Raw genomic sequence first — 15729 nt, forward strand, 5'->3', positions numbered from 1 at the left:
ACATTACTGAACACAAGAATCCTGGTTTCATAAAAATATGAAGTAGTGAAAATAAAGAATTGACTCTCTACAGCCTAAACAAGTCATTAGTAATTCGAATCATATGAATTATCCAAATGTGTTACGCTGTGACGTGTAGCCGTGACAGAATAATACATTTGCATAATTCCACGTCCACAAACACGTCATTACTGACGACTGCTTCTCTAATCTTGTGGAGTTCAAGGCGAGATTCACTAAACACTTGCTCTTGAAAGATGGCTCAGTACCCTGTTTATTTGGACCAGCTGCTCCACTGAATCACAAGTATGATAAATCATAGATGTGGGGACATGACCAGAATAAAGGCGGGGAGACACTTCCTTGCAGTCAAAAAAAGTTTATTGACTCACATCTGACACTGGAGACCTGATCATGGAGGCACCAACTAAAACTACACCCTGAGAGGCCAAGTATGCCCTTTTTAAACTCAAGGGTCAAACCATCCCAAATTATAGGAAAACCCACAAAAAGAAAAATCATATACAAACACATAAACAGCCACATAAACTCAATTGAAGATAAAGTTCAAAACAACATAAGATCAACATTACAAAAATACTTAAAAAAAACTGAACAGTACATTTAAATATACACACATTCAAAATAAACAATAAACGACGACCCCCCTGCTCTGACTAGCCAGTAGATTATGTCTACATTACCCAGAATTGATTGTATAAAATAGGAAACAGGAAGGCCACACTTCCTCTTAAGCCCTCATCCCCAAACCATGCTGCAGTCATGAGCCCAGAGCAAAAAAGGTAAGGAAATAAAACTGAATAAATAACTACAAAATAGCCATTTTTGGTGTCTCTTTTTCTTGACCTAATGTGCACCCCAAAAAACAAACAATAGAAAACAAACATTCATATCAATAATATAAACCAAATAATATAAACCAAACAAAACACAGGGCATAGCCCAAAGATTAAAGATGACTTATGACATGGTCACAATAGATTTTTTTTATTTTCTATCGATTGTTCAAAATACGGAACTATGGTAATGGGCATATCATTTCTGACACGCACTGTACACGGTAGACTATTCCCAACAGACTGGGCCATCTGACCAATCAAAGCAGACTAGGCTCATGGAAAGGAGGGTTTTGAAAAGACTGAATCTTAGAACTGCTGGAAAATTAGATGATATTAAATGCATATTTTGAGAAAACTAATCCTATTGTAGGAGACTCAGAGACCAATATTAGGAACCTTAAAAATGGCATAATAGGGGCACTTTAAATTGTTATAATTAATGTTTTTTTCTATATTTTTGTTCAAATAAATGCAGCCTTGGTGAACAGAACACCTTTCCTTTCAAAAAGATTTTTAAATATTACTGATCCCTTAAGCCTCGTTCAGTTTGTCACCCCAAATCAGATTTTTTGCCTATCCAGATGGAATCTGATTTGATTAACTGACTGTCCACACAGTGTATTGCAACTGTTCATATCTGATTTGTGTGTCCGTAAGTGCTCTTTCTTTTTACATAATGTGTGTTGGTTTCTATGGCAATGCCATTGCATTCTTGTGCCAATGCTAATAACAACAGTAACAGCAAAACAGTTTGCAATACAGATGTAGTCTTATGACATGACATAACATGTTGCCGTCTTTCTGGATTATTATTATTATGTCCACGGTTTTCCGCGACCCCAATAACATGATAATTAGCCCCTAAAATGCAAATTTTACCAGGGAGACCCCACCAGAAAACATATATTTTATGCCCTGGAATGCAATTTTTATCAGGGGACCCCCCTTTGAAACGTGACTGGGCTAGTTTTGAGTAGCAACTCCGTGAGTTTTGTTGTGAAAACCTGATTATCCCTTTAAAGTGAAAGTAAATCCAAGACAAAACATTTGCTGTCACTATAGTTTTTGACATTGTTCATGTTCATTATGATTCAGTAATAGTCTCTTCTTCTTTTTTTGTGGCCCATGTTGATTCATTAATCTCCCTGCCTCAGCGTCTATCTGAGCAGCTCTGGTTCTGCCTAACTGCTGATGGTGACATTTGATGGCATTTGCTCACAGCGTGTAATCATTAGTGTGCTGCTGTGAATGCAAATGTACCACTGACAAGGAACAGGAAAGGTTAGAAAGAGCCCTAACAAGTTATACTAACAAATGATCGCAATCACTATATTACATAATCTACAGGTGTAATCCTGAATGTGCACTTACACCTGGGTAGAGGCACCTGCAGCTGTACGCTCTGTGTTTGCTTGTTACATTTATTATTATTATTTTGTAATTCAAGGCTTAGAATTGATTTACAATTTGTTTGTGCTCCACAGAATTATAAGAGAGAGGGCGGTGGTCTGCACCAGACCAAGCTGGTGGCAATGCTGTTTGCAAATGTTCACTGGAGCTATAGTTTTGGGAATCAACTAATCTTAGAACTGTGTTGGTAACGGCAGAACTTACTGCCTTTGAGGCTGTTTTTGGAAATGCACCCCTGGTTAGATATATTAGACTGCATTGTTAGCAAACCAGATAACTATCTTAAGCTGATATGTCTGGGAATATATGGAATATTTACCTACTGTAGTAATCTGCCCAAGATATTTTTAGAAAAAGAGATGGCATGTGAGGATATAGACCCTCCTTCCTCAAATCTTGCCCTGGAGGTCCAATGCACTGCAGAGTTTAGCTCCAACACTGATTAAAGTCACCTGTCTGCCATTTTCGAATGATCCCAAAGACATTGATTGACACTGATTAGCATGCTCAGGTGTGTTTGATTAGGGTTAGCTAAACTCTGCAGGAAAGTGGATCTCGAGGTCCAGATTTGTGGTTCCCTGATATAGACCTCTGAGATCATGGCTTTCTGGGTGGAGATCATTCTTACTGTTGATCAGAGGAGCCAAAGACTCCCAATCTGGATATTTTTACAACATTCATTTAGCAGAGTAAACTTCTTTAGAGGTATATGGGAGACTCTAGCAAATATTATGTTTGTGTTTCCTTTGGCTCCAGCAGCAAAATAGATCACCCACTATTGCATTTACATGGCTTTCCACAAAGAAAAAAGAAGACCTACAGTAGAGACATTTTTTTTTATCACATTTCTGGTCATTCTGAATAAGTCTGGTAATGTTGTTGAAATCAGCAAAGCCTCTCTACACCTGTAAATCCCGGTTCTCCAAAGTTTAAATTGGGTATATTTGTTTATAGCTTGTTTACAGGATGTCTGAAAAGTGGTAGCTGTTGATTGGGGGGCTGAATAACACCTGCAACTAGAGTGGCATACATGTCTTTAGTCAAGGACACTCATCTGAGTCAAACATGCTGAAGTAATTAGTAGATCATCTCTCTTCTTTCTGCTTGTCTCTTCCTGAAGCTGTAGCCGTACTGTACAACTCACAGAAGGTTTATAGATGCTCCTAGTGGCATACTCCGTTGGCTCTTGAGAATCATGAGAACCATCTGGATCAGGGTGAAATAGCTTTGCTGGAATTAAAAAGTGATGTTATTTTACACAATTATTCTCTTGCAGCGAATTATTTTCTCTTCCTTCATAATTGTCTTTATATCATTCTGTAAATCTATAAAAGTTTGTCAAAGATTTTAAATTGTAATGTAGCATTTGACCAAAAATATTACAACAATAGTATTTATTCAAGTTAGTATTATAATAATATTAAAATAACTCCATAGTAAAAACTATGTTCTTAACAAATAGTGAAATTAACATTATTTCCATATTTGCTGTGTGAACGTGATTTAAACTTGTATTCAGAAGTTTGAAACAAGTTTTTTTTTTTAAACCTTTACAGTAAAAATACCCAAACTGCATTTTGAGTGCCTATGTGCAGCATCAAACCGTGTATGTAAACAATTTATATTTGCTTTTATATGCACCTTCTATGCAGAGATATATTGTTATAGATAAAGAGCATATGATGTAAAATAAAAAAATATAAAACCAAATTTAGCTCATTAGTCCCATGTGGTGGCCCCTGTGGATTAGAGTGATGTCCCATTTGCCAAGGGTATAGCACCATAGGAGCTAGTTGAAGTTTGTGTGGTGGATGTACAGTATTGTTCAAAATAATAGCAGTACAATGTGACTAACCAGAATAATCAAGGTTTTTCGTATATTTTTTTTATTGCTACGTGGCAAACAAGTTACCAGTAGGTTCAGTAGATTCTCAGAAAACAAATGAGACCCAGCATTCATGATATGCACGCTCTTAAGGCTGTGCAATTGGGCAATTAGTTGAATTAGTTGAAAGGGGTGTGTTCAAAAAAATAGCAGTGTGGCATTCAATCACTGAGGTCATCAATTTTGTGAAGAAACAGGTGTGAATCAGGTGGCCCCTATTTAAGGATGAAGCCAACACTTGTTGAACATGCATTTGAAAGCTGAGGAAAATGGGTCATTCAAGACATTGTTCAGAAGAACAGCGTACTTTGATTAAAAAGTTGATTAGAGAGGGGAAAACCTATAAAGAGGTGCAAAAAATGATAGGCTGTTCAGCTAAAATGATCTCCAATGCCTTAAAATGGAGAGCAAAACCAGAGAGACGTGGAAGAAAACGGAAGACAACCATCAAAATGGATAGAAGAATAACCAGAATGGCAAAGGCTCAGCCAATGATCACCTCCAGGATGATCAAAGACAGTCTGGAGTTACCTGTAAGTACTGTGACAGTTAGAAGACGTCTGTGTGAAGCTAATCTATTTTCAAGAATCCCCCGCAAAGTCCCTCTGTTAAAAAAAAGGCATGTGCAGAAGAGGTTACAATTTGCCAAAGAACACATCAACTGGCCTAAAGAGAAATGGAGGAACATTTTGTGGACTGATGAGAGTAAAATTGTTCTTTTTGGGTCCAAGGGCCACAGGCAGTTTGTGAGACGACCCCCAAACTCTGAATTCAAGCCACAGTACACAGTGAAGACAGTGAAGCATGGAGGTGCAAGCATCATGATATGGGCATGTTTCTCCTACTATGGTGTTGGGCCTATTTATCGCATACCAGGGATCATGGATCAGTTTGCATATGTTAAAATACTTGAAGAGGTCATGTTGCCCTATGCTGAAGAGGACATGCCCTTGAAATGGTTGTTTCAACAAGACAATGACCCAAAACACACTAGTAAACGGGCAAAGTCTTGGTTCCAAACCAACAAAATTAATGTTATGGAGTGGCCAGCCCAATCTCCAGACCTTAATCCAATTGAGAACTTGTGGGGTGATATCAAAAATGCTGTTTCTGAAGCAAAACCAAGAAATGTGAATGAATTGTGGAATGTTGTTAAAGAATCATGGAGTGGAATAACAGCTGAGAGGTGCCACAAGTTGGTTGACTCCATGCCACACAGATGTCAAGCAGTTTTAAAAAACTGTGGTCATACAACTAAATATTAGTTTAGTGATTCACAGGATTGCTAAATCCCAGAAAAAAAAGTTTGTACAAAATAGTTTTGAGTTTGTACAGTCAAAGGTAGACGCTGCTATTTTTTTGAACACACGCCTTTCAACTAATTGCCCAATTGCACAGCCTTAAGAGCGTGCATATCATGAATGCTGGGTCTTGTTTGTTTTCTGACAATCTACTGAACCTACTGGTAACTTGTTTGCCACGTAGCAATAAAAAATATACTAAAAACCTTGATTATTCTGGTTAGTCACATTGTACTGCTATTATTTTGAACAATACTGTATATTGTAAAAAGCTAAATTTATTGAGTTTTGTTAGTTTTCATTCTTCTCATAGAACATATGTTGGGTTTCAAGCCTGAGCTTCAGGGATTTGGTATTCCAGATGTTTGTGACTGTCTCTCTGAAGGGAGATCAGTTTTGGCCTCGGGGAATTGGCTGCATTCATCTTTTGTGCAGAGGAGGTAGACTATAACAACACACTCTTAGGTCCTATTCTCTTCATTATATTAGGATATAAAATTAAAATTAAAAAAAAGTAAAAAATCAATATCAGAATCAATATAAGTATCATGTTTTGCTGCAAGAGAACTAACTGACAAAGGCAGTAGTTTTTATGTGTTGAGGAAGTGTGAAGAAATTGAGATTAAGAATACAGTAGGTGTTTTGTTATTGTAAAATATTGAATGATCAGAAGTCTGTTGTGTTTGCCATTGCAGGACCTTCAAGTTTCCCTCAATAAAATAATGTGTGTACTGTTTCTGTCCCTCAGAATGAACAAGATACTGTGTGTGTTTGTGTGTGTGTGTGTGTGTGTGAGAGAGAGAGAGTCTTCCAGGTCTTCAATTTTGTGACTGCATCAATCTGAGCCCCTACTGAGGGCAAAATTACCCATGTAGGCATTGAAGGTGGAGAGAGAACTGTACATGCACTCCCCCCACCCACAATTCCGTCCGGCCCGAGACTAGAACCCACAACCCTTCGATTGGGAGTCCAACCCTCTAACCATTAGGCCACGACTTCCTGATTTGTTTATAATTTGGTTTACTGCAGAACATGCCTTTAAAATTTACTTACAAACTTTGTATAGACAGACACAGGTTTCTAATGTGATCAGAGCTATGGGAAAATAATTAATCTTGTATATGTGTTCTCTCCTGCAGGACCCTGTGTATGGGAAAGGAAAGCTGGCTGAGATTCAGGGACTTATTTTAGGGATGCTAGAAACCTTCAACTATGAACAGGTAGTGTGTGTGTGTGTGTGTGTGTGTGTGTGTGTGTGTGTGTGTGTGTGTGTGTGTGTGTGTGTGAGCGCGCATTATATAGCAATCTGACCTCATCAGCTTGTTATTGTTGAATTCTTTCAATTTTTTGAATGCTTTCTTGCACCATTGAGAAGCTTGTTAATTGTCTTTTGTCTTGCATTCTTGTACAGTGTGTGTGTGTATGTGTGTGTGTACCTTAAAGAATCTGCAAAATGTTAATCTTTTTTTTTATTTTATTCAAGTTTTTATTGTTTTCCTCCGGTACATGACAATATCGTACAGAGCACAGATTACAGATTACAGATATATACAAATGCTATGTATAAGGCCTATAATGCCTGTGAGAGGACATAGTCAGTTCACTTAGTTTTGTCGTGGCCACAACATAGTAACGTGTGGGAACGTTGTAATATGTCGTGGCCAAGAAATATTAATTAGTGGGAACATCATATTATGCCGTGGCCATGAGATAATTTTGACGAGGTAATGACATCCATTTCTCGTGGCCCGACTTCTTATGTTGAGTAAACAACATGTTTTTCTCGTGACCACGAGTTTAATGTGTAAACAAACCTGCGTGACCATAGCAACCCGGGATTATTATTTTTTTGAATGACTATATTATTGAATTGAATTATTATATAATTTATTATAGAAAATACCTTGGCTTTGTGACTTTATTACGTATGACAGTCAGCATTCAAATTAAGTTTATCATGAATAAATAATAAACTGAACGAATAATTGTTATAAAAATGAATGAATAAATATATTCGGACCCACTTTATATTAAGTGGCCCTAACTACTATGTACTTACATTTTAATTAATAATTTAGTACAATGTACTTATTGTGTACATACATGTTTTTACATTGTACTTATATTTAAAAAAAAAACTACATGTAAGTACATCTGTATTTAATTTCTGTAATTACATTTATAATTACACTGTTGACCCATACTTTACACCTTAACCCACCCTTAAACTTACCCATTATCATCACAACACGTCAAAACTTTATTGGGATAATTGTCAGCTAAATGATAAATGAGTTGTGTTTTCATTTACAAATGAAACTAGGGGCTAAGCAAGTTTCTGATAGGGCTATAGCCCCGTCAAGCACTGCCCTTGCACAGCCACTGGCACGTTATAAAGTCCGCTAGCCAAGGCATATGGTTAATGTAATTTTTTGCTATGGTCACACAGGTTTGTTTACGCATTAAACTCATGGCCACGAGAAAAATATGTCATTCCCTCAACATAAGGATGTTGTTACCTCGTCAAAATGATCTCTTGGCCATGACATATTATCATGTTCCCACAAATTATAATTTTGTGTCCATGACAAAACTAAGTGAACCGACCATGTCCTCTCACAGGCGCCGTAAAGGCCAGAATAATTTGAACAAAATAAGAAGGATCATAAAAATTGTCCTGAAAACACATAACAGATGTTTACGTATATCCCACGAGACAAAATAATAATAACTTAATGATAATATATTAACAATATTAATAAAAAGTAATAAAAATGTATTATTATTATTAAGTTTTTATGTTTTGTGATAGTTGTTCATGTGTCCTTGTTGTCCTGAGAAGTTCAGCTGCCTTTTTTTTATCAGAAAAATCCTCTAGATTCTTCACATTCATTGGTTTTCCAGCATCTTCTGCCATTTTTAAACTTTTCCAGCATTGAATGTTTGATTTTTCACTTCAAAATTTTAAAACTCACAACTATTACAAAATGTGAAAAGATTCACTGATGCAACATGGGGAGTGTAAATTTTTTAATTGGATGATCAGCGTTAACTATACTTATTGTTATTATTGTTGTTCAAATGTTCACGTACCTTATTGAACTTTATTGTTAATGGCAGCTTTCTTTCACTCACAAAAATTATTCACTGCCTAACTTGAATAGCATATTTCTTATGGCTGCATTAGTAAACAACAACTCATCACTGGACCAGGGTGTCACCACAATTTTTTTTTTTTTTTTTTTTTTTTATGATTGCATTTATTTACTTTGTATCAGGGTTTAGTGCAGAGTTTGTGAGGTGTTGATGCACAGCCTAACTCACAAGATGAATTATTAAATATATCCATATAGTATAGCTTCCCATAATGTTTTTATACTAATTGCACTCTTGCTGGTTTCAGACAGCAGCATAGAAAGATACATCATTTAGCTCTGTTAAATTATAATGAGATCTTCTCTTACTGTTCACACAGCTGAAGCTACAGCAGCTAAGTTGTATGTGATAATTGGAATGAGGTGTGGAGGTGAGATGCATTGAAAATCTAAAATTTAAAACCTTTATGCCAATAGCTATTGTTGAGAACATTTATTGGCACTAAAGTATGTTTTGCCAGATGATTATGAAATTATTTATGTGTTACCTCTGCAGACAGACAGATATTTTATCATATTTTTCATTGTCATTTTACTTGTTTTAATGATGTGTGTGCTTATTAAAGAAGTGTTTCTGCTTGTCTTAAAATTAAGGCCTTAAATTAGAGCACAAAGTAGTGTCATTAAATGTTGCATGCACATATATATACATATATATATCTTCCTCAGTATTTCTGTCTTGTTTTGTAGTACAAATATTTAAACATCCTTAAATCAAGATACAATTACTCAAGATGCAAAGAAAAAAAAATGAGTTTATGGTTAAAACAAACATTAATATGTGGGCTAAAACTTTGTTCGGTAAAACTTTTTTCTTTTTGCATTAAGGATATTTTTCTGTCTCCATTGTCAGATATTTGTCCTCGTTTTCATCATAAACAAACTTTTCAGAAGAAGGAAAAAAATGACTTCTTAGTTTAAGAAACTTGATTTTTTTTTATTTAAGAATCTTTAGACATTTGCACTGGAAAACGACAAAAAAAAAAAAAAAAAAAAAAAACAAGAACACTGAAGAACACTGATTTGCAGTGTGATCAGAAGTACAAATTCAGTATTCTAGTTAAGTGTTTTTTTTATATATATATTCTATGTTTTCATTTATTTATGAATTATAAGGTAATGGAGATATGTTGCTGAATCAAACGGATGCTGGTATACATTTAGCAAATTGATTTTATTACAGGCAAAAAAATTAAGTGCACAATAAGATCATACAATACAACAAGTGTAAATATACTACCTACTGATTAAGAAACTAAGTTTATAATATTGGCTTTTTCATGTTAATTTCTAACATACCAGTAATCTTAATTTGACTAATAATCTATTAAATACGGGTATGAATAATAATAAAATAAGCATTTTACATCAAACTATTAAGAAAGTAGGGACCTGTTAAGACATGTTTCAGCAGTATTCATAAAAACATCACAGTGGTGGGTCATGCACTCTCTCTCTCTCACACACACACACACACACAAATACTGTACCTTTTCAATCCCTCTTAATAGCTTTTTAGGGATTGGCGCCCTTTAGACGAACTATCATACTTATTCCAGCTTATCCTCAAGGCTGCTTTAATCGGGTCAGTTGAGGGTGGAGTGTTATGAGAACTCATTAATGGCTGTTTCTTCATTAATTAACAAGCACATAATTGAAGAGGCTCTCTAGACATCTTAGGTCCTCTAGCGGTTATCAGTGCCACGCACACATACACCCTACAGTTTTACCAAACGAACAACTAAATACATTCCCATAAATAGTTTCCCTCATCTCAAGGCCTCACAGAAGTTTTATTTAAAGCTGTCTGAAAACTTCTGAAGCATTTATTCTTATTTGTGTTTTAGTGTTATTATATTGTAGCAACTGGATTCAAATCTTCCCTGGGTTCGGCTTTACTGCTTGTTATTTTCTGAAAGTCGAGACAAAATAAACAAGAATAAAGAGACTTTGTGTCTGAAATTTTACTGAACTTCTCTGACTCTTATTAACATCTTTTTGCAATGCTAATTTATTTGATAGATTTCTGTTCGTTTTTCTCAGTCTGGACGGAATGAAAATACGATACAAAATGTTTACGTACAGTTAAATGCATCTCTGTGAGTGCAGGGCCCAAGTTAAGTAGTCTAAATTTATTTATATCTGTGGAAGGCATAGGATCATAACATTTTCATCCTTTTAAAAATGTTCGGTCTGAACATTACAATAGGGTGACAGATAATATCTTATTACTTCTAAACTGTTTTTTTAATGTAAAAATCTTGATAAAATTATAAGTGGAACTCACTTATAAATAAAAAACAAAGGCAGTTAATTAACCCCTTTAAAAAACACCTTGTTTCTCAATATTTGCATCCTAATAAAAAGCCTTCAACTGCTAAAATCCATTTCTTTGTTTTCTTTCCATAATATGGATGTTTAATGGATCTATCACACTTTAATTTAAGGTCCATTTCTTGCTATTAACAAACCAAATTAACTAATTAACTAAGCAAATTCTGAGAATTGGTTCCTATACTGAAGTGTTACCAGTAGATCTTTAGAGATGACGTATGTGACCCTGGACCACAACACCAGTCATAAGGGTTAATATTTTGATGATGTATGGTTTGTTAGGATAGGAAAATATGTGGAAGAGATACAGCTGAAATCTGAGGATGCAAAAAAAAAAAAAAAGTTAATATTGAGAAAATTGCCTTTAAAGTTGTCCAAATAAAGTTCTTAGCAATGCATATTACTAATCAAAAATTAAGTTTTGATATATTTACAGTAGGAAATTTACAAAATATCTTCATTCAACATGATCTTAACTTCATTTTTGACATAAAAAAAAAAATTAACATTTTGACCCATACAGTGTATTTTTTGCCATTATACCCCAGTGACTTAAGACTGGTTTTGTGGTCCAGGGTCACATATGTCATCACTAGTTTAACATTTGTATTTATAGATTTGTGCATTTAGTTTCGATGTATACTATAATACAGGATCATTATGCGTTTAACATTTTACTGCTGAGCTATTTTTTTCCTTCCTAATTATGTACAACTTCTTTTACTTTCAAAGATTGTCCTTGTTGTTACCAGAGTGGAAGGTTTTCAGTTAATTGGGGAAATGTATTTATTGTGAAAGTGTTTTATTTGCTATTTAGCAATGTTGGGGAAACATTAGCTTGCCAAGCTAAGCTACAGTACTCATAATTCAAAACAGTTAAATTCCAGTTAAGCTACCCTTTAGCTAGAGTAAATTGGTCAATTAAAGTTGTGTTTAATTGTCTACCTATTATATTACATAGTTTATTAGAGCAGTACTGTATTTATTTCACTCGTAGAATGTTAACATCAAACCTGCACACCTTCCTTTACATTTAAACATCTAATAGAAAAACATCTGAATAAAACTTCATTTCTAAATTGTAATAATTATAAACGTGAAATGTCACAAATGGACTTCTCAAAAAACCTGAGTAATTTTTTAACAAACCAATTTACTAAAAGAATGTCCTGTTGCATGCAACTGTCATGCTACTAAAAGCTAAAGGATTTTGCTATTTTATATCTGTATCACTTTCTCTGTCTGTTCTGTGTCTTTAAACGATCAATATGGTTATGCAGTCCTTCTGTTTTTCTGTGGAAGTAAGTGTGTGTCAGTGTATGTTTGGACTCTCCCTTCCATGACCAATGGGAATTTGCAGCTTGTCATTCAAAGGAAATAGCGAGCAAGGCAAGAATACCACCTGATCCCCTCGCCCCTCGCCTACTCTCTCTCTCTCACTCTCTCTCTCTCTTTTACACACACACACACAAATTTTCCCCTTGCCTTTGAGACTCTCCACTTGGCATCATGCAGCCACAAAATTTAGATGAAAATACAGTACACATAAATACACATACTTGAACAATCCCTTAGGAAAGCTTGTCCTGGCATACATTTCAACACACACACACTTTGTGAATTGCCCCGATAGCTGATGAAATATTTTGAAATGTGTGTTTTCATCCAATTCTCAGAAATGTCTGTCAGGGGGTAAATGTGCATGTGTGCGTGTGTGTTTGCAAGCTTGTGTGTTACTGTGTTTGTGTGCATGTAATACACAAAATGCTGCACTAACAGCAAAATTAAATAACATGCATCAAGCCTTTCTCTTTCTCTCTCTCTTTCCCTTTCCCACTCTTCAGTCTTTATATGACCTTGCTGAAACACATTGCCTCCGGTGAGGAGACTAACAGAAATTCTTCCGCTCATGAAAATAAACTGAGCCAATTTTAGTGTCAGCACAAGCTCAAGTGTTAATCCATTTCACAAATTTAAAAAGAGATTTGATTGTGATAAAAAAGTCGTTTCTCATGTCTCATTGGTTTTAGTTCGATGATTTCATTGGTAATGGGGAATTTCTTCCATTGCCTGTGGTTGCATTTGAGTGTGTTCCCTCATAAATAAAACTGAAATAGGATAGTTGACACAACTTGAAACTTAACATTTTTATTTAAGCTTAAAGATTTTAAAAAACCTGCTTCATCTGAATAAGCAAAATCGTTCACTGTTTCTGGAGCAAGTGTGCCGACCTCTGATAATGATTATTTTATTTAAAGCTTATTTTATTTTTTAAGCTTTGGAATGGTCCATTTTACTTCTTTCTCTCAGAAATTGTTGGAGACCACCACAAATCTGTTGAACTCAGATCTTCACTGGTCTCTGTCACACCTGCGTAAGGTGGTCAGTAAAGGGCTTCGGCCAAGACAGGATCACTGCAACATCTGCTTACAGAAAGTCAAGTCAAGTCACCTTTATTTATATAGCGCTTTAAACAAAATACATTGTGTCAAATAATGCCAAATGACAGTTAAAGGCAGTTCATCATTGAATTTAGTGATGTCATCTCTGTTCAGTTTAAATAGTGTCTGTGCATTTATTTGCAATCAAGTCAATGATATCACTGTAAATGAAGTGACCCCAACTAAGCAAGCCAGAGGCGACAGCTGCAAGGAACCGAAACTCCATCGGTGACAGAATGGAGAAAAAAACCTTGGGAGAAACCAGGCTCAGTTGGGGGCCAGTTCTCCTCTGACCAGACGAAACCAGTAGTTCAATTCCAGGCTGCAGCAAAGTCAGATTGTGCAGAATAATCATCAGTTTCCTGTGGTCTTGTCCTGGTGGTCATCTGAGACAAGGTCTTTACAGGGGATCTGTATCTGGGGCTCTAGTTGTCCTGGTCTCCGCTGTCTTTCAGGGATGTAGAGGTCCTTTCTAGGTGCTGATCCACCATCTGGTCTGGATACGTACTGGATCCGGGTGACTGCAGTGACCCTCTGATCTGGATACAGACTGGATCTGGTGATGGTGACCTCAGAATAAGAGAGAAACAGACTAATATTAGCGTAGCTGCCATTTTTTTTAATGATGTAGCAAGTACATCGGGTGTTATAGGAAGTGTTCCTAATTAATGCAGCCTAAAATTCCTTTAAAGAGATGGGTCTTTAATCTAAATTTAAACTACAAGAGTGTGTCTGCCTCCCAAACAATTTTAGGTACGTTATTCCAGAGTTTAGGCGCCAACTAGGAAAAGAATCTGCCGCCTGCAGTTGATTTTGATATTATAGGTATTATCAAATTGACTGAGTTTTGAGAACGTAGCAGACATGGAGGATTATAATGATGTTTGATAGGGAGCCAGTGCAGTGTTGACAGGACTGGGCTAATATGGTCATACTTCCTGGTTCTTGTAAGAACTCTTTCTGCTGCATTTTGGACTAGCTGTAGTTTGTTTACTAAGCATGCAGAACAACCACCCAATAAAGCATTACAATAATCTAACCTTGAAGTCATAAATGCATGGATTAACATTTCTGCATTTGACATTGAGAGCATAGGCCGTAATTTTTATATATTTTTGAGATGGAAAAATGCAGTTTTACAAATGCTAGAAACTGTTACGGATCACTCGGAGACAGAGGAGTAACAGATGAGTAAGATGTTTATTTAAAGACACAAGCAGAGGAGCAGGTAGTGAGGAGTGGATGAGGGATCTGGATCCGTGCCGGGAAGGAGGTGAACACACACACACGCACCGTGAGGGCTTGGAGGAGTCTTCGGAAATAATCCTTAGAGAGAAGATGAGGAAGGAGTGGACTTCGGAGAATATCTTTGGAGAGAAGGTAAAGAGGAGTTAGTCCTTATAGTTAGCGCAGATGAATGATCTTGTCATTGTGACGTGACCGGACAATGACTGGGTGCGTGTGTGTGGTTTATGTAGGGCTGAGGTGGAAGGCAGGTGATGAGTATTAGGTGGTGATGGTTTAGAATTCAGGTGAGGGTGTGCGCCGTGATTGTGTGGAGGTGGAACCTGGCGTGTTTGTAACAGAAACGTGGCTTTCTAAGGAAAGTCTTGTACTCTACAGCAGTACAAGAGATGCCAGGTGAGCAAAGAGGAGATCATTATCTATAGGTACACACACATATACAGTATCATCTGTGCACTGCAGGAGCACAGTACAATGCCTTTTGCTATAACAAACAAAATTGATTTATTTGTTTCATAATGTTGTTAATAAAACATGCTTCATGCTGTAATTGTTAAATATATTTACTCTCATAAATTGGACTTGTCACAATCTACATTTTTACTACACTATTATCATGGCCAAAATTATTTATGATAACTATATTGCGATATCTATATAAATTCTAAATAAATAAATAAACATGTCATGTTAAACAGTCAAGTTCATGTTTAACTTTTATTTTTATTTTTGACCTTTTTTATAACTTACAATACAAATGTAGAAAAGTGGAGAGATTTTGTAACCGTAACTTCTCTAACGATTTTACTGTTGATCGAGACTTCCTGCAGACTGGGGTTTCTAACACTCTGCATTGGCGAGCTGATTTTTTTCAGTTGCAGGTAGAATGTCTGATTTTTCCCTTTCATCTCCTCCGATGTGAGTTTGTGTTGCAGTAGTAGCTACTGTACACACTGCATCTTCTACTTTTCCAGTTTGTGACAGATGCCTCCTAGTATCAAGCTGCAATACAACCAACCACTATGTGGAAGTGTCAGCCAGATCATTATTGGTGCTGGATTATTTACAGTAGTATCATATGTGTAATATTAATGTGAT

General features: G+C 36.0%; 1 protein-coding gene across 1 annotated transcript in view; it reads left to right on the plus strand.

Moving 5' to 3' along the window:
- Positions 1-15729, plus strand: part of vps8 (VPS8 subunit of CORVET complex) — a 171726-nt gene that overhangs the window by 135943 nt on the left and 20054 nt on the right. The window contains 3 exon segments of the mRNA XM_052546015.1: positions 6596-6676; positions 13256-13381; positions 15013-15056. Of these exon segments, the coding sequence (XP_052401975.1) occupies positions 6596-6676; positions 13256-13381; positions 15013-15056 (251 nt within the window).

Source organism: Carassius gibelio, chromosome B1, assembly GCF_023724105.1.
Source record: "Carassius gibelio isolate Cgi1373 ecotype wild population from Czech Republic chromosome B1, carGib1.2-hapl.c, whole genome shotgun sequence".
Lineage (NCBI taxonomy): Eukaryota > Metazoa > Chordata > Actinopteri > Cypriniformes > Cyprinidae > Carassius > Carassius gibelio.